Raw genomic sequence first — 27,091 nt, 5'->3', positions numbered from 1 at the left:
AAAAGGTTATAAAAAAAACGGTAGTTACCGTTTAACCATATTAACCACAGAATTATAGCAGTTTTTGGAAGGTGCTGACAATTGATGTTGTCCTGCTGATACTGGAGTCAGATCAGAAAACACTATCTGTCCTTCTAGAGGGCAATGTACTTTGTTATATAATTAGGAGGACTTGTTGGTTATCATCGTGGCTGTGCGGTGTAAAAACAATCTAAAGAAAAGAATATAAAAGTGCTTGTGATTGGCGCAGAGAGAGGATATCTCAAAAGACACTCATAATGACTGGAAATTGCGGAATCAACTTGCAGGAAGTCAAACTGGTGCTTCACTTGAGTTTTCTGACGAACATCTACCTGTCCATCATCTCTCCGTACATATCGGCTCACCACATGTCTCAAATCAAAGACACGTAAGAACTGAAAGAAAATGTCTGCAAACAGGAGCCAAATCATCAAACGGCCTTCCACCCTCCTGCTGCCTGAGAACCGTTCGTGTGGAGGTATGGGAGACGCTGGCGGCAGGAGCGAGACGGGCGGGGTAGAGGTGGGGGGTGGTGGGGTACTAATCGGAGAGGGAAGGAGGGATGGATGGATGTAGGAGGAGGAGGAAGGGAGGGTTGATAAAGCCTGATCTGTGCCACAGGGCATTTATGGGGAGGCAGGGGGACGGGATATGGGGGAAACGGGTGGGAGGAGGCATTGTCTGCTGTGTCCGCGCGTTTATAGGATTGAGCTCAAGTTTCCTTTGTGTTTCCATTTTGTTGAGGGATTATGTTCTTTGAGAGAGTTGTGCAAGCAGGCAGGCACACAGAGTGGAGGCGGAGAGAGAGAGAGAGAGAGAGAGAGAGAGAGAGAGAGAGAGAGAGAGAGAGAGAGAGAGAGAGAGAAAGAGAGGAGAGAGAGAGAGAGAGAGAGAGAGAGAGAGAGAGAGGATAGGTGGGGGGTGCATGAGGAGGGAGGGAGGATGTCTTTGTTCAGAGCGTTGATCATGAACAAGACAGATAGCAGAGGGTGTGTGTCTGCATGTATGTGTGTACAAGTGAGTGTATCTGTGTGTCTGTTTTAATGCCAGGGAGAGAGCGTGTGTGTGTGTGTGTGTGTGTGTGTGTGTGTGTGTGTGTGTGTGTGTCGCAAAGCAAGATGTCAGGACATGTAACCAGCCATGTAACAATTTAAAATCAATTTGCCTCCCAAGAAGGAATTGCTCAGCGAGACATTTTTCCCTCCGAGCGTTTACAGGACTTTCATTCTATCTAAATAGATATCAATTACATAATCGCTTTTCTTCTCTCCGCCCGGCCGCGGACTGCAAAGTTTGTCACGCCGAGCTGAGGCATAATTGTCCCCTGTGCATAATGTTTTGTGATTGCTCGTGACATTTGCAGTGTCATGGATCAAACAGGGCTCGGTTGTAAAGAAGGCACGAAAAGCTCTGAGTGACTGGAGGAGGAGGAGGAGGAGGCGAAGGTGGAGGTGGTCTGATACTTTGTGGGACTTGTGTCAAGTGAAGCAACAGTTTCATGTTGGAAACCGCCTCCTTTCCCTCAAACACGAGTCCCAAGTCACGTCCAAAACAGCTTCCTCTCATTAACTGATTGGTGATGGATGCAAGTCTGCGCCTCTCCGCAAAAAATTCAAAAAGAAAAAGTATCTGGAAGTGTGAACTGGTGATAATCTGAGCGCTGAAAGTTTTCCAACTCATTATTTAAAAAAAAAAAAAAGAGACACCCTGGTGTGTTTACCTTGTTCCAACCCCACTGGGTAACCACGCACCCATTGTGTTTTCCTCAACTTGTTAAAACACCACATGGTACATTTGCATAGGATAACCAACATATAGCAAATCATTTGCATGCCTGAAAGTGCACTTGAGTAACCGTAATTACACGTGACACCAATTACTCTGTTACTTTGTATTAAATTATAATGGAAAATTCCACTAGAGAATTGGAGCCTAATTGCATCTTAATTTGCATAATTTTGCATATTAATCACATCTCAGATGAATAATAAATTTCAGCAGATTTTTTAATTTATGCATAGATCCAAAAACAAGTTGAAAAATAATTTGTGAGTGAAAAAAAAAATCAGGAACTATTACTTAGAGCATTTGTGCTAATTCCTCTCATTACCCAACGCTCAAGTCAAAGATATCTGTACTCTTGATCAACAAGCGTTGCGTTTTTTAAATCGAGAGTTAGTAAAAGCTGCAGCAGGAAAAAGAAAAGAAATGGAGAGATAATTTTTGGAAATATCCACGCAGTTTTACATAAAACTTTGTGGCTCTATTTAAAGCTCTTTCCATTGCAGAGATGCCAAATGCATTCTGCAACGATAATTCAAATCACTTTCTGCCTTTCACTTTCCTCTCTTCTTTTTTTTTGGCCAACACCTGTGCGTGCTATTGTGTGTGGCTCACTGCCAGCAGACACAAAAATCCAATACCTGTAGCCCAGATTAAATTCAAATTTACAAAAACAACATATTTTCTGATTTAACATAGCATCCTTTCCAGCGGAAAAAGACACAAACTAAAATCTGCTTGTTTGAGTCCATTATCGCTTCACTGTGGAACATTTAGAATATGTAAAGTTGGAAGCACAACAAACAAGTTGTGCAAAAATAATAAGTAATCAGTTTTATACTATGTATTTTAATCAAGAAATATCATGTTACCACGTTTCCCAAACTTTGAAACAAAGAAATTACCGTTTACTGTACTTGGGACCCTGTTACACAGATTCCACATATCTTTATATCTTTCCTTTTCTGATTACATTTTCACATGTACATGGAAAAAACAAAGATATGGAAATTATGGGGGGGGAAAATAAGCATATAGGCTGCCTCCAAAATTACTGCCTTGTTCACTCATTCACCACCACTTCCTATAATTGACACTCAAAAGTTTACTTCATAGTGAGCATGTAAGTTGAGATTTAGTCAACTTTGACAGATTTAGTGTCACACAACTGTTAATTCAATGCATAGATTTCTTACCCAGAATTCACACTCAAATAAAATATTGGACAGGAAATATTTTAGATAGTCAAAAATGGGGATGAAACGTGTTTCTGCTTTCTTATCCTGTTAATTGTCTAGGAACCCCTCATTTAGCTTTCAACATCATTTTAAGGGTCCCAGCACCGCCACCATGTTAAGCTGTGAGTACTTTAATATTCCCACATGAAAATCAAAGCTACAATGTCATATTCATATTAATTTTTATACATCCAAATCCCGTTTTCATAATTCTTTAAAGCTGTGATTTTTTTCTCTCTCCAGAAAATAGCCTATAACATCAGATATTCCACGCAGCCTATCTTATTGATGAAGTTGTCTCATCATTATTGATAAACCAAGCTTCATATTTAACCTACGCTCCGCCAGTGACCTGCCTTCAAACACTCTGGACGTTTGTTCACCATGACATCTTCATCATGTTACCCAGGAGTTCAGCTGTGGACAACAGTGCCTTTCAGTGGCACAACAGAGGAAAGAGCTCAATGAAGACGTTACAGCTCACACACCATCTCCATGACACTGAATCACACGTGTAGTGACACTGCAGTGGGTGCAGCAGGTAGACCTTCACAGCCCTTACCATTGACATTAAAAGACGAGTAAGAAATTCCATTTTAGAAAGTGGAGAAATAACACTGGCAGTCAGGGCCATAGAGTCACAAATCCAATCCCCCCCCCCCCATTGCAACCCCTCCAGAAACATGTTTTTTTCCCACAAATCATTTATTCAATTAAGTCTTCAGTTATATATATAGATAGATATATATAGATATGTATAGATAATGGTCTAACTGCTACTTCAAAGAATTTTCCACACTGCCAGGAATATAATTTTGAGGGAGAAATACTGAATCCCTTCATTTTATACTATTTTAACTTACGTGTTTGCCTAAACACAGTCACATTTGAAGATATTACTACAAAAGAATAACAGAATCAGTCCTAAAAAGTCTGTAGAATGTGAACTCCTCCTCATGTTCGTAAAACCCCCTTAACCAATACAGACGACATGATCTCAGTGGCCTGTAGCTGCAGCCCTATAGGAGGCTGGTTTGGAACTGGTTTCAAAAGGCAGATAAACTGGTGTTTGTGTGAAATAGGCTATTTAAGTGTGAAACCAGATTCAAACTTGATCCATTAGCCTGCACGGCACAGAAGACTACGTTTATGTCTTGCTTGATTGTTTTCTTTATGATTTGCAAAAATCTAGATGCATGTAGGTAGGCCTTAGTCTCTTTTCTGACCGTTATATAGGCCCTATGTGACAATCTAATTCCATGAGACAGATCACATGTTAATTATTCACATCATAAGGTCTGGCTGTATTTGTAAATTTAAACCCATTTTGTTACCTTTTCGGACTTCCTTTTGCTTTTCCTTTCTTCTTCCTTTCTACCTTCACTCCTTCTTTAATTCTTCCCATTCTTCCTCCTCCTCACGCTAACCTGGTTAAATGTCTTGATTATCGAGTACTAAACAGCAGCCTGGTCTTTAACTCGTCTTCACTTGTGTGTGTGTGTGTGTGTGTGTGTGTGTGTGTGTGTGTGTGTGTGTGTGTGTGTGTGTGTGTATCTGCAGATTCGCCAACAATTAATCTCATCCAGTGTGGAAGTCGTTAATATTCTGCTCCATTCGACTCGCAGATGTAAAACGCATTCACAACTGACACACATAATTACTATGATACATCCCGGAAAGGTTTCCGTGTCTGAGCGCAATTTCAAATAACCAAGTGTTGCGCTGCTAATTATTGATAAATAAAATTAGTTGGGAGAACTTCAGGTGGGCGGGGCCGCGCGCAGGTGTCTGCCGCGTGCGTGCGAAAGAGCGCAAGCTAGGGAGATCGACGGGGAAACGGCGCTGACCTGTAATCACCGAGAACAGCGGGGACTTAATGATGTCTGGTCTGCTGATCAAATTTCACATTTTCACAGAATCATTTTTGGGCACCTGCACAGAAAAAAAAAGACTAGGCAGAAACTGCTGGCCCGTATGAACAACTGGTTCTGTCTTTATGTGTGTGTGTGTGTGTGTGTGTGTGTGTGTGTGTGTGTGTGTGTGTGTGTGTGTGGACACTTTCACTGGATTTTTAGATGTTCTCTATCTTGTTAATAATACATGCACGCACAGACACTTAGTTTGTTTTCTAGTTTCCTCACACTTTTTAACACACACACACACACACACACACACACACACACGCACACACACACACACACACACACACACACACACACACACACGCACACACACACACACACGACATAAATGGATATTTATCTCCCTCTACTGGATCATGTCAGTAAATCCACTTTGTTGCCTTTAAGTGCTCCTTGTAAGTTTCGACTTGCTCACTCATACTGGGTTGTAATCATAAAGAGAGAAAACAAATAATCAGTAAAAAAAAAGAAGAAGATATTTAGGCCTATGTAGCAGCAGAATGAATGGCAGACAGACAACACATGTTAAAGCATGTAACTGATCGAACTGCTAAAGTGTGGGAACTAATGTTTGTGCAAAAGAGAACACATAAAATAAGATATGGATCGCCTGCTGTATATAGTTAGGCTACTTTTTCTAGAGACAATATTTACATGGCTTTTCTGTTGTTGGTAAATCACATGCTGCAGTATATGAGTCATCCTGTCAAGGCTGACAGTCCCCACTACTGAACATAATCTATATCTATACTTGTAATGTCAAATGCCAAATGTGCATTTTAACACTTGACCTTCATACTTCTACTTCCTGCCACCCCCTAATTTCATCCCGTTTCCAACATCAACTTTTGTGGCCTGGTTTGCAGGCATGGCAATGAGCAGCAGCAATCTGTTAGTCGAAGACATTAAAGTAATATTAGGCTATTATCATACACAATAAATGATATACAAATTAAAAATGTAAATTTACCAATTAAACTTTAAAAAAACAGAAGCAGAAACAGGCAAAAACAGAAACAATAATAGCCCACCATCCTGAGAAGTGGAAAAGAAAAACTAAATATAAGTGCTGCATGTGATTGTTCCTGCATTTCCAACAGTACCTGAATGCAGCAATCTCGTCCATGTCCTTTACTGTGGTTTGTGCTTCTTATATACCAAAGAATTTCTAATAAGGGAAGAAGTTCCACTCTCTCGTTACTTCCGGCTTCTGAACTGGTTGCAGTTCCACCAGAGTTCCGTATAGGGGGCGCTCACAGGCCAGTGCAGAATGAATGGGACTCTATGGAGCTATACCCCTCAAAATCCACTTTTCTCAGGATATAATTTTTTGTCTAGTAATTTGAATGTTGCATTTGAAAGGGGAGGCTAAGAAAATACACACTGCTGGGCGTTAGATTTTTTTAAAGTGGCTTTTTTGTTCTAAAAAGCCTTTTAAAATGTCAATGATGTCATACACATATACGGCCAGAGATACTGCTTTACGGCAAGCTCTGAGTCGCTTTCTTTGTTCTCTCGAAGCATCGACAACACAGCTGACAGGTTAGGCTCTCCCTGTTAATACAACACAGCTGACAGGTTAGGCTCTCCCTGTTAATACAACACAGCTGACAGGTTAGGCTCTCCCTGTTAATACAACACAGCTGACAGGTTAGACTCTCCCTGTTAATACACGTGCTAGAAAGAGGTTTGCTAATGTTTTAAAGACCACGCCGAAATATTCACTCTGACATTCTGGCTCTGCTTCGGGTGCCGTCAAGCGGGATCCCCGATCGTAATCAGTCCTTCACTGACCAGTCAGCATTCATTAGCAGAATGCTAGCGTGTTATGGGCAACAACGACTCAACCTGTAAGAAATCGAAAGGACACAAGTACTCGTTCATTCAACTTTTGACCTATAATCCATGTTGAACTTGCAAAAACTACAATCAAATCTGAGATTTCTCAACGACAATCAGGCGAAAGAGACAAATTTAGCTGTCTAGCTCCATAGAGTCCCATTCATTTAGCACTGGACCGCGATCACCCCCAGTGGAACTCTGGTGGAACTGCAACCAAATTCGGTACAATGGGGCTGAATAGGGAGTGGAACGGCTTTCCGTAGACGGGCTTTGTTATATACTGTCTATGGGTTTATGTCGTGTTCACGATAAGGATTATGGGTATAGAATGTGGGGGTGAGTTGCATAAGGTTACCAAAGGCAACTGTGACAATGGAGGTAGTTTCAGCCCCCCCGTTCGTGGTTCAGACACTGGCGGTAACGCCGCGGCCTCCTCGCTCTGATGCAGCGGATCACCAGCCTCGCTGCATGCCGGAAGCTCGGCGGCCTCGTGGCGTGCATTCCCTGGGTCTGCTCCTGGAAGAGGGGCCCGATCTGCAGCAGGCAACCGGCCGCGCACCGGCAGTGGGCGTGGGTGTGTGTGCTTCCTGTGCGTCCTTTCGCGGAGCACAAAGCCGGAGGCTGTGTAGGCGGAGGTTCGAGTTCGCCGGTCAGAAACACAGACTGTTTAGCTCACAGCCTGGAGCCGACGGGCCGCCGGGGAGCTCCAGCGGTCAGCCCCCTGTCTCCGTAGCCGGCACCCCGGACCCGATCGTATGGATCCGGTGCAAATTGATCATGTATCTCAGCGATCTGTACTTTGAGTTAGACATAAACTCTGTGGAGTTTGAAAGAGGAGTGAAGCAGGTAACTACTGACACAATTAGCAACAGGTCTTCTACCAACTGTTACTGCATCAGTAGTGTACAACTGGGTAACTTTTCTCCATATGTGGTTGTAATGGAATTGGTGTAGTGGTTTCTTTTGTATGTTCTTTTCCACCCCCTACTGGTGATTGTAAGTAGCTGCACTAAAGAGGAAGTGAGGTAACAGTTAGGGAATAGGAGGAGGAAGTGATGTTTAGAAAGTTCCTTTTTCCAATGGCTTCATAAGGTGCTTTCCGACCAGATAGTAGAGGAAAAGTACACTTCTAAGCAGTTCTAAGAACTACTCTCCCCCAAAATCTTTTTTTCCGTTTGCATTCCCACTGGCCAAGTGGCCATAGGGACTGGTAGGAGGTGTAAGGGAGTGACGCAAGCACGGCAACGGTCTTTATAACATCGTCACGAGACCTTTGTGCCACATACAACAACAACAAATGATGCTAATACTTGTGCACTTTTCCTATATTAAATGCACGTCCATTCTCGTAGTAATTCACGTAATGTTTTGCTCAACACAGACGGGGCTTTATTATACTCGGAACAGACCCCGCCTCTGCCTGCTGCTGCGCTGTGGACGTGTGTGTGTGTGTGTGTGTGTGTGTGTGTGTGTGTGTGACGGCCAGCGAGCCGCAGGACACGCTTGTGGAGTTTAACTCCGAAAAGACAGTTAACCACAGGTTCCTGTTAATCTTATGATGGACATGTGTTGTAATATTTAAACAAACGAACCGTCAACGGCGAAATAAAAAAGCCTCTTATTTACGAGAGCGGTCTGAGAGACCTCCAGCTTACCGCGAGGTGTCTGAGCATGACTGGCCGAGCGACGAGCTAGAAGCCGGGGCAGGCGCCTGCTGGCTGTTGCGTCACTTGATGGAGCTTCTGAACTCCGAAAACTTTGAAGCAAATTGTCAATTCGGCATCAATTTTCGCAAGACTGCCTATACTCGAAATCTAAACAGTTAATTTCTCGCCTAAAACGATGTCCGATGTGAATTTAATGATGAATAAGATGGTGAAAATTGTTAAAAATGTCCCGTTGTTGCTCTGTCTGCAAGTTTCCGAGTTGGCAGTGGGCGTGACTTATGAGTTCGACCAATCAAGTACACCTAGGAAAAGGGAAAAGGGAAAAGACCCTGCTCTAAAGTAGGAGCTAAAAAAGTATGCTACTGAGGCCTGTTCCTGTCGGAACACGACGAAAAAAGTGTTCTAGGAACGTTTAGTTCTAAGAACTGCAAAAATCCCTCCGGTCGGAAAGCCCCTATTGAGGGAGCATCACAGTGTACAAATCCGCTTAATCCTGTGCCTTAAAGTCCACAAACCGGCTACATCCGTAAGTTATCCACTATTTACAGTTATATTAACATGTTTATGTTAATATTTATTTGATTTGAGTAAAGTATGTTTGAGGATGTTTAGTTTATTGTCAACTACATATGGATGTATTCAATCTTTGGTCGTTAAAGCGTTGGTGCTTGTGTAAATGATATTTACAGATTGCAATACATAGTTTTAAGCACCCGTTTGTGTTGTTTATATAAATAATTCTCTACTAATGTACGAGAGATATTTGGTACTTGCAAAGATACTTACTGTGTTTGTATTTTTGTGTTCTTTTTCGCAGTTTTACAAAATAAGTGATATGTTCCTTAATTAAATCCTGCCAAACACAACAATCTGCCTGTTCCTTGGAGAATATAATGCTGGAGAATATAATGTTAAGCTAGCTGTATAGCTGAAGAATACGTTGCCTGCAACAACCTTTAGTGAGGACAGCATAGTAAAAGGATGACCACCTACGGTGGGAGTTTAAGAAGGATTTCAAGATAGACAAGCTCCACTGCACTTCATCATCATGGCAACCACAGTTAAGTCAGTAGAGGTTTCCGGTGAAGACAAAGTAAAAGGCTCAAAAGATGGTAGTGAATCAGGCTCAGTCCTCTCCCACAATCACTCCAGAAAGTCGCGCTCTTCACGCTTATCAGCAAACTCTAGAGTCAGCTTAGAAGCAGCAAGAGCCCGTGCCAAAGCAGAAGCAGCCAAAGCTAGGCTGGCCTTCACAGAAAAGGAGAGTGAACTCAAAATTGAGAAAGCTAGGCTGGAAGCCAGAATTGATCGCATCAATCTACAGCGAGAAGCTGAAGCTGCCCATGCTGAAGCTGTAGTTCTGGAGACAGCAGCAGCAGATATAGATGGAATTGACCAGATCGAAGAACTTGAGTTCTTGTCCCTTCAAGAGAGTGCACAAAAAAGGACTGATGACTATGTTACCCACCACTCACTGCAGCCCTTTGCACAGGGATCTAAAGATAAGGATGATCATTACCCCTCACCTCCAGCACTCACAAATCAACCATTCACCCAGACAGCAAGAGAGGAGAGGGAAGTTAATCCCCCCTTACTTTCAGTACACACACCCCATCAAGACTACACTGCTAAGAGTGAGGCCCAGTCACAGATCCTCAATATGAGACCGATGTACCAACGCAGGGACACAGCCGCTTCACACAGATGTACCACAGCAGAGAAATTATGTCAAGCATAGTGCTCTCCCCATCGAGCCATCACGTTCAGCCAACACAAATCATGACACTACAACAGCTGATCTTGCCAAGTTTCTTACTAAGAACCAGCTGGTTTCCTCAGGTTTGACTAAGTTTGATGACCTACCTGAACATTACCAAGCCTGGAGAGAGACTTTCATCAACACAATCGAAAACCTTGAGGTGTCAGCAAGTGAAGAGATAGATTTGCTGATCAAATGGCTGGGTAAGGAGTCAAGTGAGCAGGCACTCAGAATTAGGTCTGTAAATGTCAGACAACCATCCCTTGGTCTCAAAATGGTTTGGGAGAGATTGAATAAAGCATATGGGTCTCCAGAAGCAATAGAGAGAGCTCTGTTTAGCAAAATAGAGAACTTTCCCAAGATTCAAAATAAAGACTCCAAGAGCTGGCAGATCTACTGATAGAATTAGATGTTGCCAAGACAGATGGGTACTTGCCAGGGCTAGCTTACCTTGACACAGCAAGGGGAGTACAGCCCATTGTTGAGAAGCTGCCCTTCTACCTCCAAGACAGGTGGATGTCTCACGGGTCCAAATACAAGAGAGAATATGGTGTTGCCTTTCCTCCTTTCTGCTTCTTCAAAGGGTTCATCTGCAGGGAAGCTGAAGAGAGAAACAACCCCAGCTTTAACCTGCCCACTCTCTCTACAACCTCTTACAAGAGAGAGAGAAGCAAGGTCAAAATAAACCTGTTTCTGTGCATAAAACAAGCATATCATCATCAGATACAGTATCTAAACGGAAATCACCACCACTATTAATCACCAGGCAAAATCCTGTGAAATACCCATCAAATGTACTGAGTGTGACAGCGATAGACACCTTTCTGCTCTTCACCCTGGTCCTGCTCCTCAGTCACAGCCAGGTTCTTCCCCTTCATCAGAGAACGGCGGGGAGAGAGAGGACACAGGGCAGCCAGATGTCACATCCAGGTGTACCGAGGTATGTGGTGAGGGATTCAAAGGCAAATCCTGCTCAAAGATCTGCCTCGTAAATGTGTACCCCAACGGTCATCGCAATCTACAGAGAAAAATGTACGCCATTTTGGATGACCAGAGCAGCGTGTCATTGGCTAGATCAGAGTTTTTCGACATGTTCAACATCAAAGGAGCAGCAGTAACCTACACACTCAAAACCTGTGCAGGTACAGTGGAAACAGCTGGGAGAAAAGCTCATGATTTCACGGTAGAATCTGTAGATGGAAAAATAAACGTCCCACTACCTACACTCACTGAGTGTAATGAGATCCCCAATAACAGAGCAGAGATACCGACGCCAGATGCTGCATACCACCACCTAAAGCAGATAGCAAATGAAATCCCACCCCTTGATCCAGTTGCTGACATCCTGCTGCTATTGGGAAGAGACGTTGTTAGGGTCCATAAGGTTCGTAAACAGCACAATGGCTCTCACTACGCACCATATGCACAAAAGCTTGACCTTGGGTGGGTTATCATAGGTGATGTATGCATAGGAGGTGCTCACAAGACAAACAGTGAGTACCTAAAGACCTGTATCCTTGGAAATGGAAGACCAACTTACCTAACTCCATGTGAGAATCGGATACAGGTGAAAGAAATTTACAGTATTAAAGGTCATGACAAGAATCTTCCTCTGCACAAGCCCACACAAAGAGCATTAGTGGCTTTAAACAAAGATAATCTTGGAAAAACAGTCTCCTGCACAACAGAGAATGACAACCTGCTCGTCCACTCAATTGAGGATATAACCTTTCTTCAGGTCATGGAACGGGAGTTCTTCCAAGATGACACAAACAGCTGGGTCGCTCCTCTCCCTTTCCAACACACACGGAGACGTCTCCCTAACAACAGAGACTATGCTTACAAACGGCTGATGTCACTGCGAAAGATGTTCGAGAAGAAGCCTGAAATGAAAGTGCACTTCACTGAGTTCATGCAAAAAATGCTTGATAATGGACATGCTGAGCTTGCACCACCACTCAAAGAAGGGATGGAATGTTGGTATCTCCCTACCTTTGGAGTTTACCACCCACAAAAACCAGGGCAGATCCGTGTGGTGTTTGATTCCAGTGCACAGTATGATGGAATCTCACTGAATGAGGTGTTACTTTCTGGGGCAGACCTTAACAACAGCCTCAATGGAGTGCTTCTCAGATTCAGAAGGGAACCTGTGGCAGTGACAGCAGATATTCGCCAAATGTTCTACTGTTTTGTGGTGAATGAAGACTGCAGAGACTTCCTGCGTTTCTTGTGGTACCGGGAAAATGACATCAGCAAAGAAGTGGTGGAGTATCGTATGCGAGTTCATGTCTTTGGAAACAGCCCATCACTCGCAGTAGCAATCTTTGGCCTGAGGAGGGCAATGAAACACCAAGAAGATGAATATGGCAGTGGTTGAAAGAAATGGTTTGAAAGCTACCTGTGATTCCTCATTTAAATTAAACATAAAAGCGTAGGTTTTTACATGGTCGCAGGTCAAACATAATAATATAAGATAAATGAAAAACTAGAGGGAAGGAATTATACAATGTATGTTCAAATTTTTAATAATCTATTAATTGAATGACCGAAAACACCTTCAAAGTCTTAATTTATCTCAACTGCAACTCTCAAATGCCACTTTACCATATTAAACTCAGTCAATATCAAACAAGTTAAGCTGTTGTTAAGCTTTCGATTAGAGCTGCAAAGATTAATCGATTAATTGATTAGTTGTTGTCAACTACGAATTAATTGCCAGCTATTTTGATAATAGATTAATCGGGTTGAGTCATTCTTTATGAAAAAAAGTAAAATAAAATCTCTTAAGAAAAAGACTGGTTTAAACGCAAGGCATCACAGTTAAAGATATAGTAAGTGATGTTAATCCAATACACTTTTTGTCAAAATCAGTGAATATCCTCTCACGGTCACCTAGCTCTCTGTTTTCTGTGTGCATTAAAAAAAAAAACCTGTGTTAACTCACAGCCCTGTGGCCTGTACTACGAATCAAGATCAACATGCCCTGGATTTAGTTCAGTTACCCGGCTTCACCTAACCTAACCACCGCGGTCCCGCATAACCTGTGTCACGACGGTGGTTAACTAGTTCAATCAACCCATCCATCCATCCATCTTCATCCGCTTATCCGGGGTCGGGTCGTGGGGGTAGCAGCTCCATCAGGGGACCCCAAACTTCCCTTTCCCGGGCCACATTAACCAGCTCCGACTGGGGGATCCCGAGGCGTTCCCAGGCCAGGTTGGAGATATAATCCCTCCACCTAGTCCTGGGTCTTCCCAGGGGCCTCCTCCCAGCTGGACGTGCCTGGAACACCTCCCTAGGGAGGCGCCCAGGGGGCATCCTTACCAGATGCCCGAACCACCTCAACTGGCTCCTTTCGACGCGAAGGAGCAGCGGCTCTACTCCGAGCTCCTCACGGATAACTGAGCTTCTCACCCTATCTCTAAGGGAGACGCCAGCTACCCTCCTGAGGAAACCCATTTCGGCCGCTTGTACCCTGGATCTTGTTCTTTCGGTCATGACCCAGCCTTCATGACCATAGGTGAGGGTAGGAACAAAAACTGACCGGTAGATTGAGCTTTGCCTTCTGGCTCAGCTCTCTTTTCGTCACAACGGTGCGATAAATTGAATGTAATACCGCACCCGCTGTGCCGATTTTCCGACCAATCTCCCGCTCCATTGTCCCCTCACTCGCGAACAAGACCCCAAGGTACTTGAACTCCTTCACTTGGGGTAAGGACTCATTCCCTACCTGGAGAAGGCACTCCATCGGTTTCCTGCTGAGAACCATGGCCTCCGATTTAGAGGTGCTGATCCTCATCCCAGCCGCTTCACACTCGGCTGCGAACCGATCCAGTGAGTGCTGAAGGTCACAGGCCGATGATGCCATCAGGACCACATCATCTGGAAAAAGCAGCGATGAGATCCCCAGCCCACCGAACTGCAACCCCTCTCCACCCCGACTACGCCTCGATATCCTGTCCATAAATACTACAAACAGGATTGGTGACAAAGCGCAGCCCTGGCGGAGGCCAACTCTCACCTGAAACGAGTCCGACTTACTGCCGAGAACCCGGACACAGCTCTCGCTTTGGTCGTACAGAGATTGGATGGCCCTGAGAAGGGTAGTAGGCTGTAAGAGTAGGGCCCCCCGTACTCCCGCAGCACCTCCCACAGTATCTCCCGGGGCACCCGGTCATATGCCTTCTCCAGATCCACAAAACACATGTAGACTGGTTGGGCATACTCCCTGGCTCCCTCCAGGATCCTTGCGAGAGTAAAGATCTGGTCCATTGTTCCACGACCAGGACGGAATCCGCATTGTTCCTCTTCAACCTGAGATTCGACTATCGACCGAACCCTCCTTTCCAGCACCTTGGAGTAGACTTTAGCGGGGAGGCTGAGAAGTGTGATACCCCTGTAATTGGCACACACCCTCTGGTCCCCCTTTTTAAAAAGGGTAACCACCACCCCGGTCTGCCACTCCTTAGGCACCGTCCCAGACTTCCACGCAATGTTGAAGAGGCGTGTCAACCAAGACAACCCCTCCACACCCAGAGCTTTAAGCATTTCTGGACGGATCTCATCAATTCCTGGGGCTTTGCCACTGTGGAGTTTAACTACCTCAGCAACTTCCACCAGGGAAATTGATGCCAATCCCCCCTAATCCTCCAGCTCTGCCTCTACCATAGAGGGCGTATTAGTCGGATTTAGGAGTTCCTCAAAGTGCTCCTTCCACCGCCCTATTACCTCCTCAGTTGAGGTCAACAGCGTCCCATCCTTACTGTACACAGCTTGGATGGTTCCACGCTTCCCCCTCCTGAGGTGGCGAACGGTTTTCCAGAAGTACCTTGGTGCCGACCGAAAGTCCTTCTCCATGTCTTCTCCGAACTTCTCCCACACACGCTGCTTTGCCTCTTTCACGGCAGAGGCTGCAGCCCTTCGGGCCCTTCGGTACCTTGCAACTGCCTCCGGAGTCGTCTGGGATAACATATCCCAGAAAGACTCCTTCTTCAGTCGGACGGCTTCCCTGACCACTGGTGTCCACCACGGTGTTCGTGGGTTACCGCCCCTTGAGGCACCTAAGACCCTAAGACCACAGCTCCTCACCGCAGCTTCAGCAATGGAAACTTTGAACATTGTCCACTCGGGTTCAATGCCCCCAGCACGAAAAGCTCCGCCGGAGGTGTGAGTTGAAAGTCTGTCGGACAGGGGCCTCCTCCAGACGTTCCCAATTTACCCGCACTACCCGTTTGGGCTTACCAGGTCTGTCCAGAGTCTTCCCCCACCCCCTGACCCAACTCACCACCAGATGGTGATCGGTTGACAGCTCCGCCCCTCTCTTCACCCGAGTGTCCAAAACATACGGCCTCAGATCAGATGAAACGATTATAAAAGCGATCATTGACCTTTGTCCTAGGGTGCTCTGGTACCAAGTACACTTATGAGCATCCCTATGTTCGAACATGGTGTTCGTTATAGACAATCCATGACTAGCACAGAAGTCCAACAACAAACAACCGCTCTGGTTTAGATCAGGGAGGCCGTTCCTACCAATCACGCCTCTCCATGTGTCTCCATCATTACCCACGTGCGCGTTGAAGTCCCCCAGCAGAACTATGGAGTCCCCGACTGGAGCCCCATGCAGGACTCCACTCAAGGTCTCCAAGAAGGCCGAATACTCCGAACTCTTGTTTGGTGCATATGCACAAACAACAGTCAGAGTTTTCCCCCCCACAACCCGCAGGCGTAGGGAGGCGACCCTCTCGTCCACCGGGTTAAACTCCAACGTAGCGGCGCTCAGCCGGGGGCTTGTGAGTATCCCCACGCCCGGCGCCTCACACCCTGGGCAACTCCGGAGAAGAAAAGAGTCCAACCCCTATCCAGGAGTATGGTTCCAGAACCAAGACTGTGCGTAGAGGTAAGCCCCACCAGATCTAACCGGTAGCGCTCCACCTCCCACACAAGTTCCGGCTCCTTCCCCCACAGAGAGGTGACATTCCACGTCCCCAGAGCCAGCCTCTGCTGCCCGGGTCTGGTCCGTCGAGGCCCCTGACCTTCACTGCCACCCATGTGGCAGCGCACCCGACCCCAGCGGTTCCTCCCACAGGTGGTGGGCCCATGGGATGGAGAGATGTCCGCCACGTAGCTTTTTCGGGCTGTGCCCGGCCGGGCTGCGTGGCAAACCCGGCCACCAGACGCTCGCTGATGAGCCCTCCATCTGGGCCTGGCTCCAGACGGGGGCCCCGGGCTTCCTCCGGGCAGGGTCACTTCATCCCTTCCTCGATGTTTCATAGGATTTTTGAACCATTCTTCAATCAACCCAGGGTTTCCCAATCCAGCGATGCGCGCGTTCACACAAAAGAGGCGGTGTTTGCACAGTATGACAAATCACAAACATCTAACAGAGCTGCATATTTTACATAAGAAGAGCTAACTATAATCCTACATAAATATAAAGAACACATACACGGTTTTACAGGCAAAACGCAATACAGTCGCTGCCTAAAACACGAAGGAAAGTTGGCAAAAAATAGCCGACGCTGTAAATGCGTAAATCACAACACTTATCAATATCACTTCCCCATCAGTCAGGACCAAGATCTGACCATAATTACACTTGTGCACTTTCCATAAACTGTCGTTCCTTTGGCCTTTTATTTCAGTTGCAACCCTAGCAGTGGTAAGCGATCGTGAGAGCAAATAAAAAATATAAAAAACATAATTCAAACCTATGTGCGCATTTGCAACACACAGCTCAAGAAGCCAACAAAGATACGTAATTCCCTCCGCTGGAAATCTATATCTTTCATAAAAATACCTATCAGGGAATGTTAACGGGGTTGTGGGTTGAGCGCACCTCTCCCTCTCCGCGCACCGAGCTCGACCTGATCTAAGAACGGTGACGCCGTTATCAATCCAGTATTGATTGGTCAGTAGACGGTGCTTTTACACCAGTTGATCTCTAATCTCCAACATAACCTGCTCCCAAGCAGGTTAGGTGTTCAGCATAAGTTACCACGGCGATTTAACCCGGTACCAAGTGATCCACAGTCGTGATACACAAAACCCTGGGTTGAAGTTACCTCATTAATGCCAAATCTAGCTTATGAAGGTGGGGGTTGTATTTGTTTAGCAGTTGAGTTCAAATATCAACAGTCTTTGCACAGAATCACGTACTGCACCTTTAACAGGACGTCATGCAGGTGAATAAATCACCTTTTTGTTCCCCATCCATCCAAGGCTTTGGTCCACGTCTCCAACATGATGTCCAGCGGCAGATACCACAAGCTAGTGGGTATTGTGTCCAATGAGGTAACAAATCATGCAAATACTGTTCATACACACACAAACTGGAGATATATTCAAATGAAAAGTAAATGTTTTTGCACAGGCCCACATGTATTTATAATTACTTTTTAATTTTTTTTAAAATGTGGTCATTTAAAAATGAATCCATGTACAGCACACTGCACAGCAGAGTACGGTATAATGTAATAAATCCTCAGAAAATGTCGGTTCAACTTCATGGCAAAGGGTTTAACAATGTAAAAGTACTCAATTTGTGGGGATAAGGATTATCCATGTCAGTTTTATTGTTTTGATGATCTCTTTTTCTGTCATTTCAGATGATAGATTATGTTCAGACGAGGTGCAAGTCTCTCACCGATGCTCAGAGATAGCAGCTCGCTGTCACAATGGACGACATTATATTTATTTTCCCAGAAGATGTGTCTGTGGTCTTTGATCAATATGGTGAGCTTTGTGCGATCAGTCTTCATACATTACACGTACAGGTTGAGAGCACCGACTGACAAAAGTGATTTCGGGACACTTGAGTTGTAATATGTATTCCATCAGGGTCCCTTTCTGGTCAGCTGACAACCCCAACAAACCATTTGTACTGCTTGACTGCCAAGTTTGAGAATACTTCTTGAAATAGATGCTATTAGTCAAAAGGTTATAAAACTGTCCATGCTCCCCTATCAAGGAAGACGTCATGGACTCATAACCATGACCTGCGGTAGTAGTAGGAGGATCGCCTGTAGAGGATTGTAGTTATAACTCTATACTATAGCTCTCAGGTGTGATTGTGAAGAATGCTGCTTTAAAGACTTGATGTGCCTTTTTTAAGAAGCTTTTATCATGATCTCTACGGCTAACTTGTCTGCTGGATGGTCTCTGTCTTTTTCCTTGCAGATAGAAAGTTCTGCTTTGTCGTCATGAGGTGTTGGCTCCTGTCGACATATGAAGGCCGTGATGACCCAGAGGGCACACAGATCTTCAAAGTGGCCTCTAGTGAAGAGGGTGGCCCACAGAAGAAAATAGTGACAGCAGTCTATGAGTAAGCACCTGTGTTTTACCCATCCGCCACCCCAACCAACCTCTGTCCTTTCATACTACTCGCTACGGCGATAATTCACATGTAATGTAGATCTAAGGAGGCCAAACGGCGTTGATAAACATGCTAAAAAATGATTATGCGTCTTGATGACACGCAAAAATCGAATACGAATTGGCGTGTCATACATATGCCATTTTGTGAGATCAGTCTGGGCATGTCTGTTTTTTGTTGGGTGGATAACAGAGCCACAAAGCTGATGGTGGCGAGTCAAATATATGTGGAAAGGATATTTTTGGATAAATGTTCCAAAGTGTGATGTGTGGGTAGATGAGAGTTGATCTAATATTTAATGCCTCACTTGGGAAAACAATGAAACATTTAATTTCACTGGAGGACTGCCACCAATGCACCAAGATATATTAAAGTGCTCATATTATGCTTATTTTTAGGTTCATAATTGTATTTAGAGGTTGTACCAGAATAGGTTTACATGGTTTCATTTTCAAAAAACACCATATTTTTGTTGTACTGCACATTGCTGCAGCTCCTCTTTTCACCCTGTGTGTTGAGCTCTCTGTTTTAGCTACAGCGTGAGACATCTCACTTCTGTTCCATCTTTGTTGGGAGTCGCACATGCGCAGTAGCTAGGTAAGGACTACTAGCCAGTCAGAAGCAGAGTATGAGGGCGTGCCACGTTAGCAGCTAGGCGAACATTATAATGCGTGTTTCAAAGTGATGCACGTTCGTCACGGAAGTAAAGGCTGGACTACAACAGAGCTGTTTGGAGCAGTTTGTGAACAGTCGGCCTCATTCACCAACCGTTCTTACGAAGAATTGTGTTCTTAAACCCCACTTACGCACTTTTTAACGAATTGACTAATTCACTAATGTTTTCTTATCTTGGATTTGTTCTTAGCTAAGAACAAAATCTACAAACACTCAAGAGCACTCTTACGCACATTTGAGTGATGACAGTTAGCTCCATATAATTGGTTACTGCATTTTATTTAATTCTACAATCGTTTACAATGATAGTATTGTAATGTATTTCTGATCATTTGTTGAAAAATAAATAAATAAATCATAGTATGCAAAGAAACACTAACACTGCAATTTACATCAGCAATTAAACTGATTAAATCCTGCGTTATTTGGTGTTTGCTCGCGCTATTTATAGGGCCAAAATGCAGTGGTGGAATGTAACGAAGTACAAATACTTTGTTACTGTACTTAAGGGCATTTTTCACGTATCTGTACTTTACTTAAGTAGAATCAATAGTGCATAATTTTGACTTTTACTTTGTTACATTTTGCAGCAATTATCTATACTTTCTACTCCACTACATTTCTACAACGTTGCGTTACATTGTCTGATTAGTTTTTCCCCCTGCCAAAACGTCTTCCTGACAGTCACACGTTTGTCTCACCAGTGAAGTTTGGTTGCCATAGATATGTATGGGGCACCGCTGATCCTTGCTTCCAAGCCGGCTCCGGTGCTCCAGAGCCCGGGCGCAGCGCCGCTGACCCTCGGTAATACAGCCTCCGGTAAAAGTGAAAATGCTTGTTTTTTTATTATTCCCGTTTTTAAATCATAGTTGCCATCTATTTTTCTCCACAGCGTTGTTTACTTCTTCGCCAGGCAGCCTAAGATGCGTTCATATCTTATTTATTTGGCTGGACCTCTTCACATCTCCTCCCCCTGTTCGCTGCTTCACACACTATGTGCTTACTTGCATGGTTAAAGGAAATAAAACCTTAAAATACATCCATGAATAAAACCAACCGCATTCCGATTCTAACAACATATTTCCATTTTATGCTGGTTAGGATAGGAACTTTTTTTTTTAAAGCCAGGCCTTGTTTGTGGTGGTGGACATATTACCATTTAAAATGGTAACATGCAAATAAGATTCAGAAAATAACTTATGCAAGTACTTTTACTTTTAATACTTAAAGTACATTTAAAACCAGGTACTTTTTACTTTAAAAGTAAATAGGTCTCTGGTTATTTGTACTTTTACTTAAAACCCTTGTGTTGACTTCGGGTCACATTGACCCATTTAAAATTTTTGTTTTATATCAGAAAATGTGGGACGTAGAAATAAGCGCTGAAAAAGTGTACATGAAAAATAAAAAAATTTAAAACGTTGGAAAAAGCAAAAACAAACTCTGAAAAAAGGCGTCAAAAAAAAAAAAAAGGTGTGTTTTTTTCCAAGGTTGAAAGGAAAACAACGCAGGGTTAAGTACTGAGATTCAGTGCTTCCTCCACCACTGCAATGTACAAGTCATCTGCGACTCCGACAATCATCTCTTGAAGGCGGTCTCCCGCTTCCCAGGAGGTGCACAGGAAATGTCATGTCCTTATATGGGAATTTGCAGGGCGTTTTCTTATGCTAATTAGGAACTGGCACGCGCTTTCAATTACGAAGACGTGGGATTCATCATTCCTAAGAACACAGGTGCGAACAATTCTGTTTAAGAACCCGATGTGAACTTTTCTTAGGGACTTTAAGAACTTATTTAAGAGAAAACTTAACAGTGTTTTCTGTTGGAGATGGTAAGTCCCTTTGGGGTGGACTTTGGGCTTTTTCACTTTGTAAACCTATAACGTGCACAAAAAAAAGATATATAACACAATAAAGGAAAGGGAAAAAGCACAATATGAGCACGTTAAAAGGTGCCCTGCCACACATATTTCATTACTTTGTGGTAATATCTAAAGTTCTACCATGGACTAACATTTTTTTGTGGAAAAAATGCCTTGGTTACCTTGTTTCAAGCCATTCTAGCGTGGTATAGAAAGCCTGCAGGAAGACTCAGCTCGATTTGTGCCAGTTCTCATTAATATTCAACGAGTTAAGCTGCTTGATTGATTGGCTAACAGCTAGCCAATGAGAGCCTGGCTATCAACATCCTTTACCCAGCGCAACTGGGCGAGCTCATGAATAGTAATGAGCTCAGGCAACACCAGGTCAGACTGACCAGCTTTTGTAATTGGCCTGATTTCTCCGCTTATTTCTTTTCAGTGGCTAGAGCTGACAGAGGAGGTAGCAGTTCATTTTCACATTCACGACATAACACATATGGACCTAACATATTTCAAAAAATGCAAGTAAAAACGGTTTTGTGTGGCAGGGCACCTTTTAATAGAAGCACTGATTGGAATAAAATATATTTTATATTTTTAATATAATATTTGATAAAAACCAAGCAAGAGATAATACTATCTGTATTCACTGTAATACTTCTGTAAGTTCACAGTGAGGCACAGTGGTACACTTTCAGACACACAGTCTGTGAAGCTTAACTGGGGAAAAAGAGGTCCAAATAAGAAAATCCTCACAAATAATCAGACCAGCTGTATCCCTCTTTATATTTTACATTTCATTCACACCAACTGGATGAATGAAATTCTGAGTATCCAGCAAAACGCTTACACATACAGCATGCGAGCAAATAAGTCTCGTCATAACGTCTTGTCTTTCTCCATGCTTGAGCACTATCTGTATCTATTAAATATATCTAATAAACTCACCATTGTTTCCCAGGAGTGCCACTGCTCCTTCTTGCACACCAGGTGCCATATATTTTGTGCGAGCAGTATTGTGGCTTTTTACTGAAATGTTCTGTTATGTCAAGGAAAATTAAAGGAACGGTCGTCTACTTTAACAGCTAGATGAAGCCAGCAATGTTCTGTATTTCATGTCTGAAAAGGACCTTTGACTGCTTGTCAAGAAATGTTAACATTACTGCATCACTAGTTGTTCTGATTTGGGTCTAAAGTACACTGATATGATTCACCACTGTAACAGAAAGGGGAAATAATTTCACTCCCAGTGCATGCAACAGTCAAAGCCTCTTTCCATTTCTCATCAGTAATCCGGTTAGCTGCTGCACCACATGGTGTGGCTCTTCTACCTAATGCCCACCTATCTAGTTAGCCAGATTCTCTTTTCCTATTGTTTCAGGTCTTGAAATCCCCTCTGAGAAAGCCTGTTACACTTGAAATGTTATCCCAAAGGCTAGCAAACAGACAGTTTTGCAGGATAAGGGTGCTATTTTCAGAATCCTCACCTCATTGTTTTCAAGGCGAGACAATTAGCAGAACTTTGTTTGAGTTGAGTCTTAGGGCATTTTCAGACCTGTCATTTGTTTGCTTTGTTCCAATTCGGAGACTAATTTGATGCAATTGTTGCATTTGCCCCTTGCAGCCCAAAAGTTGTAAACAAATGCCACCTTTGAGAAAACTGTTCTCATGGGTCAGAAATGTAACCGAGAAGATTTGCCTCGAAACGCTTCCTTTTTCTTTTTTTTCTCTTCTTCATTATGGAGTGTGTATTGCTAATTGTTTTCATTGTGTTTGTCAATACCAGTATTCATTAAATGAACAAAATATCCAGCTCCAGCAAGCATCTAGACAGCGGCTAGAAAAACAATGTCCTGATGCATCTCAGAGGACGTGCCGCCTCAAAAGGTCGCTGTGGAAGATGGGCTCTGATGTGTGCATATTGCCACACACTCGCACAACAATTGTTCTTCAGACGGCACATCAGGTTAAGATTAGATTATCTTTAAAAGCCTAGTTGTTTTGGATGGAAGGGTCGATTGCGTTCTGACTGTAAACAAACCGCTTCAGAGTTTGAGTGGAGGTGAGCCGAGACCACCATTTCAAGGCGATCTGGGCCCACTTGCATCAGAGTGTGATTGCTGTGTTCACATATTCCCAGACAAACTGAACCTGGGGGTTAAGGCCCTGACACACCAAGCCGACCGCCGGTCCTAGTTGGGCCGACGGCGACCAACCGTCGGCCTAGCTTGTGCAGTGTGTCGCGCACCGTCGTCAAGCGTCGGCCTTCGTCTGCCTTTTTTCGGAAGCCTCTAAATTAGTAAAATGTAAGAACTTTACGTTTAATTCACACACTTGTCAAATCGAAGGAAAGCACATTGCTGTCGCCAAATGAGTTACAATTTTGTTTGGCTAATTTTCTGTAACCAGTGTATGATGAAGGCATGTTGGGTGGGTGAAATTAGCAAGCTAACGTTAGCTAACAAGCCAGCAGTGGGCCGTTCAGTCCCTCCACTCCCACTGTAGGGAGACTCATTTCCAGAGAGAACAGATGACAGACCGGGAGAGGGACAGTCCGGTTAGCCATCTCCCAGTGTCCGCCATCTTCCGGGCGGGGAGTGAACCAGAGGGACCATAGGCTCTGTTCAGTTCTGCCACTGATCGAGCAAACACTGTTTGTTGTGGGTATCATAGCAACGTTATCCGGTTTCCCTTGTTGCATGATGAATAGGTTACCGCCGCCTGCTGGTATGGAGAGTTATTTCCTCTCACGCAGGCGCAGAACGTACGTAGTACTTGGCCGTCGGCTGTAGTCTCTGCGGTGTGTTCCAATGCAAATTTTTGGCCCAGACAAGGGCGACGAGGGCCGACGAGAGGCGATGCCACAGTCGGCCGTCGTCGCCACTAGTCCCCAGCCGTCGGCTTGGTGTGTCAGGGCCTTTAAACGCTCCAGGTTGACAAACAAATCCACATGAGCTAGGTGTGAATACACTCTTAATCAATATACCTTTTCCCCTCATCACTTTGAATACACTTGTACTACTAAGACACATTTAGAATTCCCTTGTAAAGGATTTACATCAGTGTGGGGAGCTGTTCATATTTAGGGAGTCAAATATCGTAGCTCTGGTTGAACACGTCTGCCCCTTTTCTTCCAGATTCCAATGAGAGTTGACAACTGGAGCTTCTCCTGACTGGACAGTCACGACTGTTTGGCACTGGCAACTGGACGAGTGATTTGACTCGACGCTGCAAGGCCATTTGTCAGTCATCAGGACACAACAGGGGAGTAGTGATCAGCTGAATTTACTTGTCCATAAAAGACAACTTTAAGTTGGACATCTGCGAGCAGCAGATTGAAGAACTGTATTAGGATCACATGAAAGGGGACACAGAGCCATAATACTGAAGCTATACAGACAACGGAAGACCTCAGAACTTTATAAATGAACACACCTCACTAGTTGAAGTGTGTCCTCTGACCCACAGATGCTTCAGAAGCCCCCCCTCCAGTGATTTTACACAGCTAAAAAGAAATCTTGTGAGCAGACTGTTCTCAGAGGTCATACTCCTAGAACTACTCTACAACTCCTCTGAATCACCTGTGTCAGGTGTTTTTAGCCTAGATAAAGTATATGAATAGTGATGAGGTCACTGGAGGAAGACTTTTAAAGTGTCTTATTAAAAATAGCTGTTGAGTGTGTTATAAAATAAACACCTACAAAAAAACCTCACTCCGGGTCCATGTACCAGCTTCCTCCGGAGCTTTTAAATCTCACAGCCATCCTCCGCAAATGGAGTTTGCTTAGTTGTCATGGTGATGGCCATGTGATGACAAATAAGGCCATGACAACCTAGGAAAGTCTATTCACTGAGGAAGACCATGGTTGTGTCCGAAATTCCATCACTATTTCCGGTGAAATATTACAGTGTGCAAAAACTGGAAAGCACGCCGGCATAAATATCACACAATGCAATAGCGAAGACAACATTCATAACAGACACGATGTTTAACTATACGTATTGAGTATGCAATGCACAGTATGTGATTTCGGACACAGCACATGAGATGTAGCTGAAGGTTCCAGAAAAAGTGGATTAGTAGAAACTGAGTTTGTTAAACCAATAAGTTGTATCAATAAATTGCTTGATCATAGCACCAAACTGACCCTTTAATTTACACAGAAAAACATTACAAAAGTAGTAGTAGTAAAATACGATGTATAACAATTTCTGTACAGTCCTTAACTTTTACAACAGCGTCTAACGTCAACATCAACAGGCTAATGTTAACGACTGACTCGCATTAGCAAATATATTTGTGTAAATGTATTAGGTACTTGTTCTAACAAGCAACAGGCATCAAGATAATCCATTTTCCATAGCAAGCAGGAGGGGGCGGATGTTCTAGTACATGGTTGTCGGCGATACAGTTGACTCTTTAAGCAAGATCGAGGAGATCCCAACACAAGTACCAAGTGAAAATAGCTGTGTATTGCATCGCTGCAAGCAAGAGTGACAAATTCTAGTCGAAAATTTCCCACCCGTTTAACTAACTCAAACGCAGCCTGTCTCTGTGCCTACAGTCATTGCCAGGAACTTGTCACTTGTCAAAAACATCACGTCTGACAGGCTTGTGAATGCTGTGTGTCATCCCATTCTGTTTAAGATTGCTGCAATATTATTAATGTTGACAACATATCTGACAAACAGAGCAGATTCTGTCATTAGCCGCCGCCAAATTAATGCATAATGAAATACGCTGAGGATTATTCTAATTTTCCTGCATAGTAATAAGTGGTCCGTGGAAGTTTGCGTGGGTTTTTTTTTTTGGTTCCAGTGGAGCATCTCGCAGAGTCGTAATGAGATTAAATGAGTGTGGTTAGTTTAGCACACGTCAATATGCTCATGGATATGGTGAGAGCACATTAAACAATTTGCTACGCCTGTGCATCACTCAGTTTAATGAAAATTAACAAGAAAACAAAAACAAGTGATGAATGTACAAAAAGCTAATGATTTTTTTATTAGTTATTTTGCTGTTTTGTAATCTTCAGACGTGTGCATCAGTCGAGGCTGTGTGCCAACTTGTTTCATTAATCTGGTTAGCGAAACAGATTGTAAACAATCCCTCGTACCTCTTTGAAATTGTGTGTCTGAATGTGTCTTAGCTCCAAGACGCCATAAATTAATTGTGCCATCTCTGTCAGACTTCCCATTTCAAGGTTGATTAATAAAATTACAAGATAAATATGCTTGGAAATCAAAACTAATACTTTGACTGACCAATTTAAAAAGGTACGGAGAACTTCCCTCTCAGTATTTACTCAGGTCTTTTACCAGCATAGAAACTGTTATTGTTAAATCCAAAGCAATCCAATATTTAACACTGTTTCACAGCAGCTTAGGTGTACCAACAAAAGATGACATTGTGCAAAAGACATGACAAATGAGTGGTTTCTGTGCAAGGAATTCTATTCTCAATTTAAGACAGACATTGATTCTCTGTCAGACAGTAATAAGGGGAGCACATCGTTTGTTGGCTGACACGTTTTATCTCTGAATTTGTGGCGTTAATAATATTTTGTGTGGTGACTAATGAAGACTGGACAGCAACACACATGCCTTAATGCATATTGTTTGTTGTGCAGGGTGATAAAATAAAACAAATAAATGCACTTTAAAGGGCAAAGTATTTCTGATTAGCATTTGTATTTTAGCTGTAGTCTATTTACTAATTTATTTGTTTACTTTTAGTGTCATACGCTCTTGTGTTTGTAGTTTTGACATTTATTTTGGCAGGAAACTGGTATTAATGTCCAGGCCAGAACAAAGACCACTTAAGGCAAAACAAGTTAAGACTCAACATTAATCCTGGATTTTAAAACCAAGAAGAATCAATCACAGTAAATAATAATGAACAAATTTTGCTTTGTTCCACCAATGTGTGATTTTGTCATTTTCATGCATG

General features: G+C 43.5%; 1 protein-coding gene across 1 annotated transcript; it reads left to right on the top strand.

Annotated features, from left to right (window-relative positions):
* Nucleotides 1–7,247: 7,247 nt before the first annotated feature.
* Nucleotides 7,248–24,357, top strand: LOC144518915 (m-AAA protease-interacting protein 1, mitochondrial). The gene is given in 6 exon segments (XM_078251794.1): nucleotides 7,248–7,404; nucleotides 7,407–7,651; nucleotides 17,453–17,524; nucleotides 17,839–17,965; nucleotides 18,410–18,554; nucleotides 24,279–24,357. Coding segments are annotated over 6 exon segments (825 nt in total).
* The last annotated feature ends 2,734 nt before the right edge of the window (nucleotides 24,358–27,091 follow it).

This window comes from Sander vitreus, chromosome 6, assembly GCF_031162955.1.
Source record: "Sander vitreus isolate 19-12246 chromosome 6, sanVit1, whole genome shotgun sequence".
NCBI classification, from domain to species: domain Eukaryota; kingdom Metazoa; phylum Chordata; class Actinopteri; order Perciformes; family Percidae; genus Sander; species Sander vitreus.
This window is presented reverse-complemented; position numbering and strand designations above follow the sequence as displayed.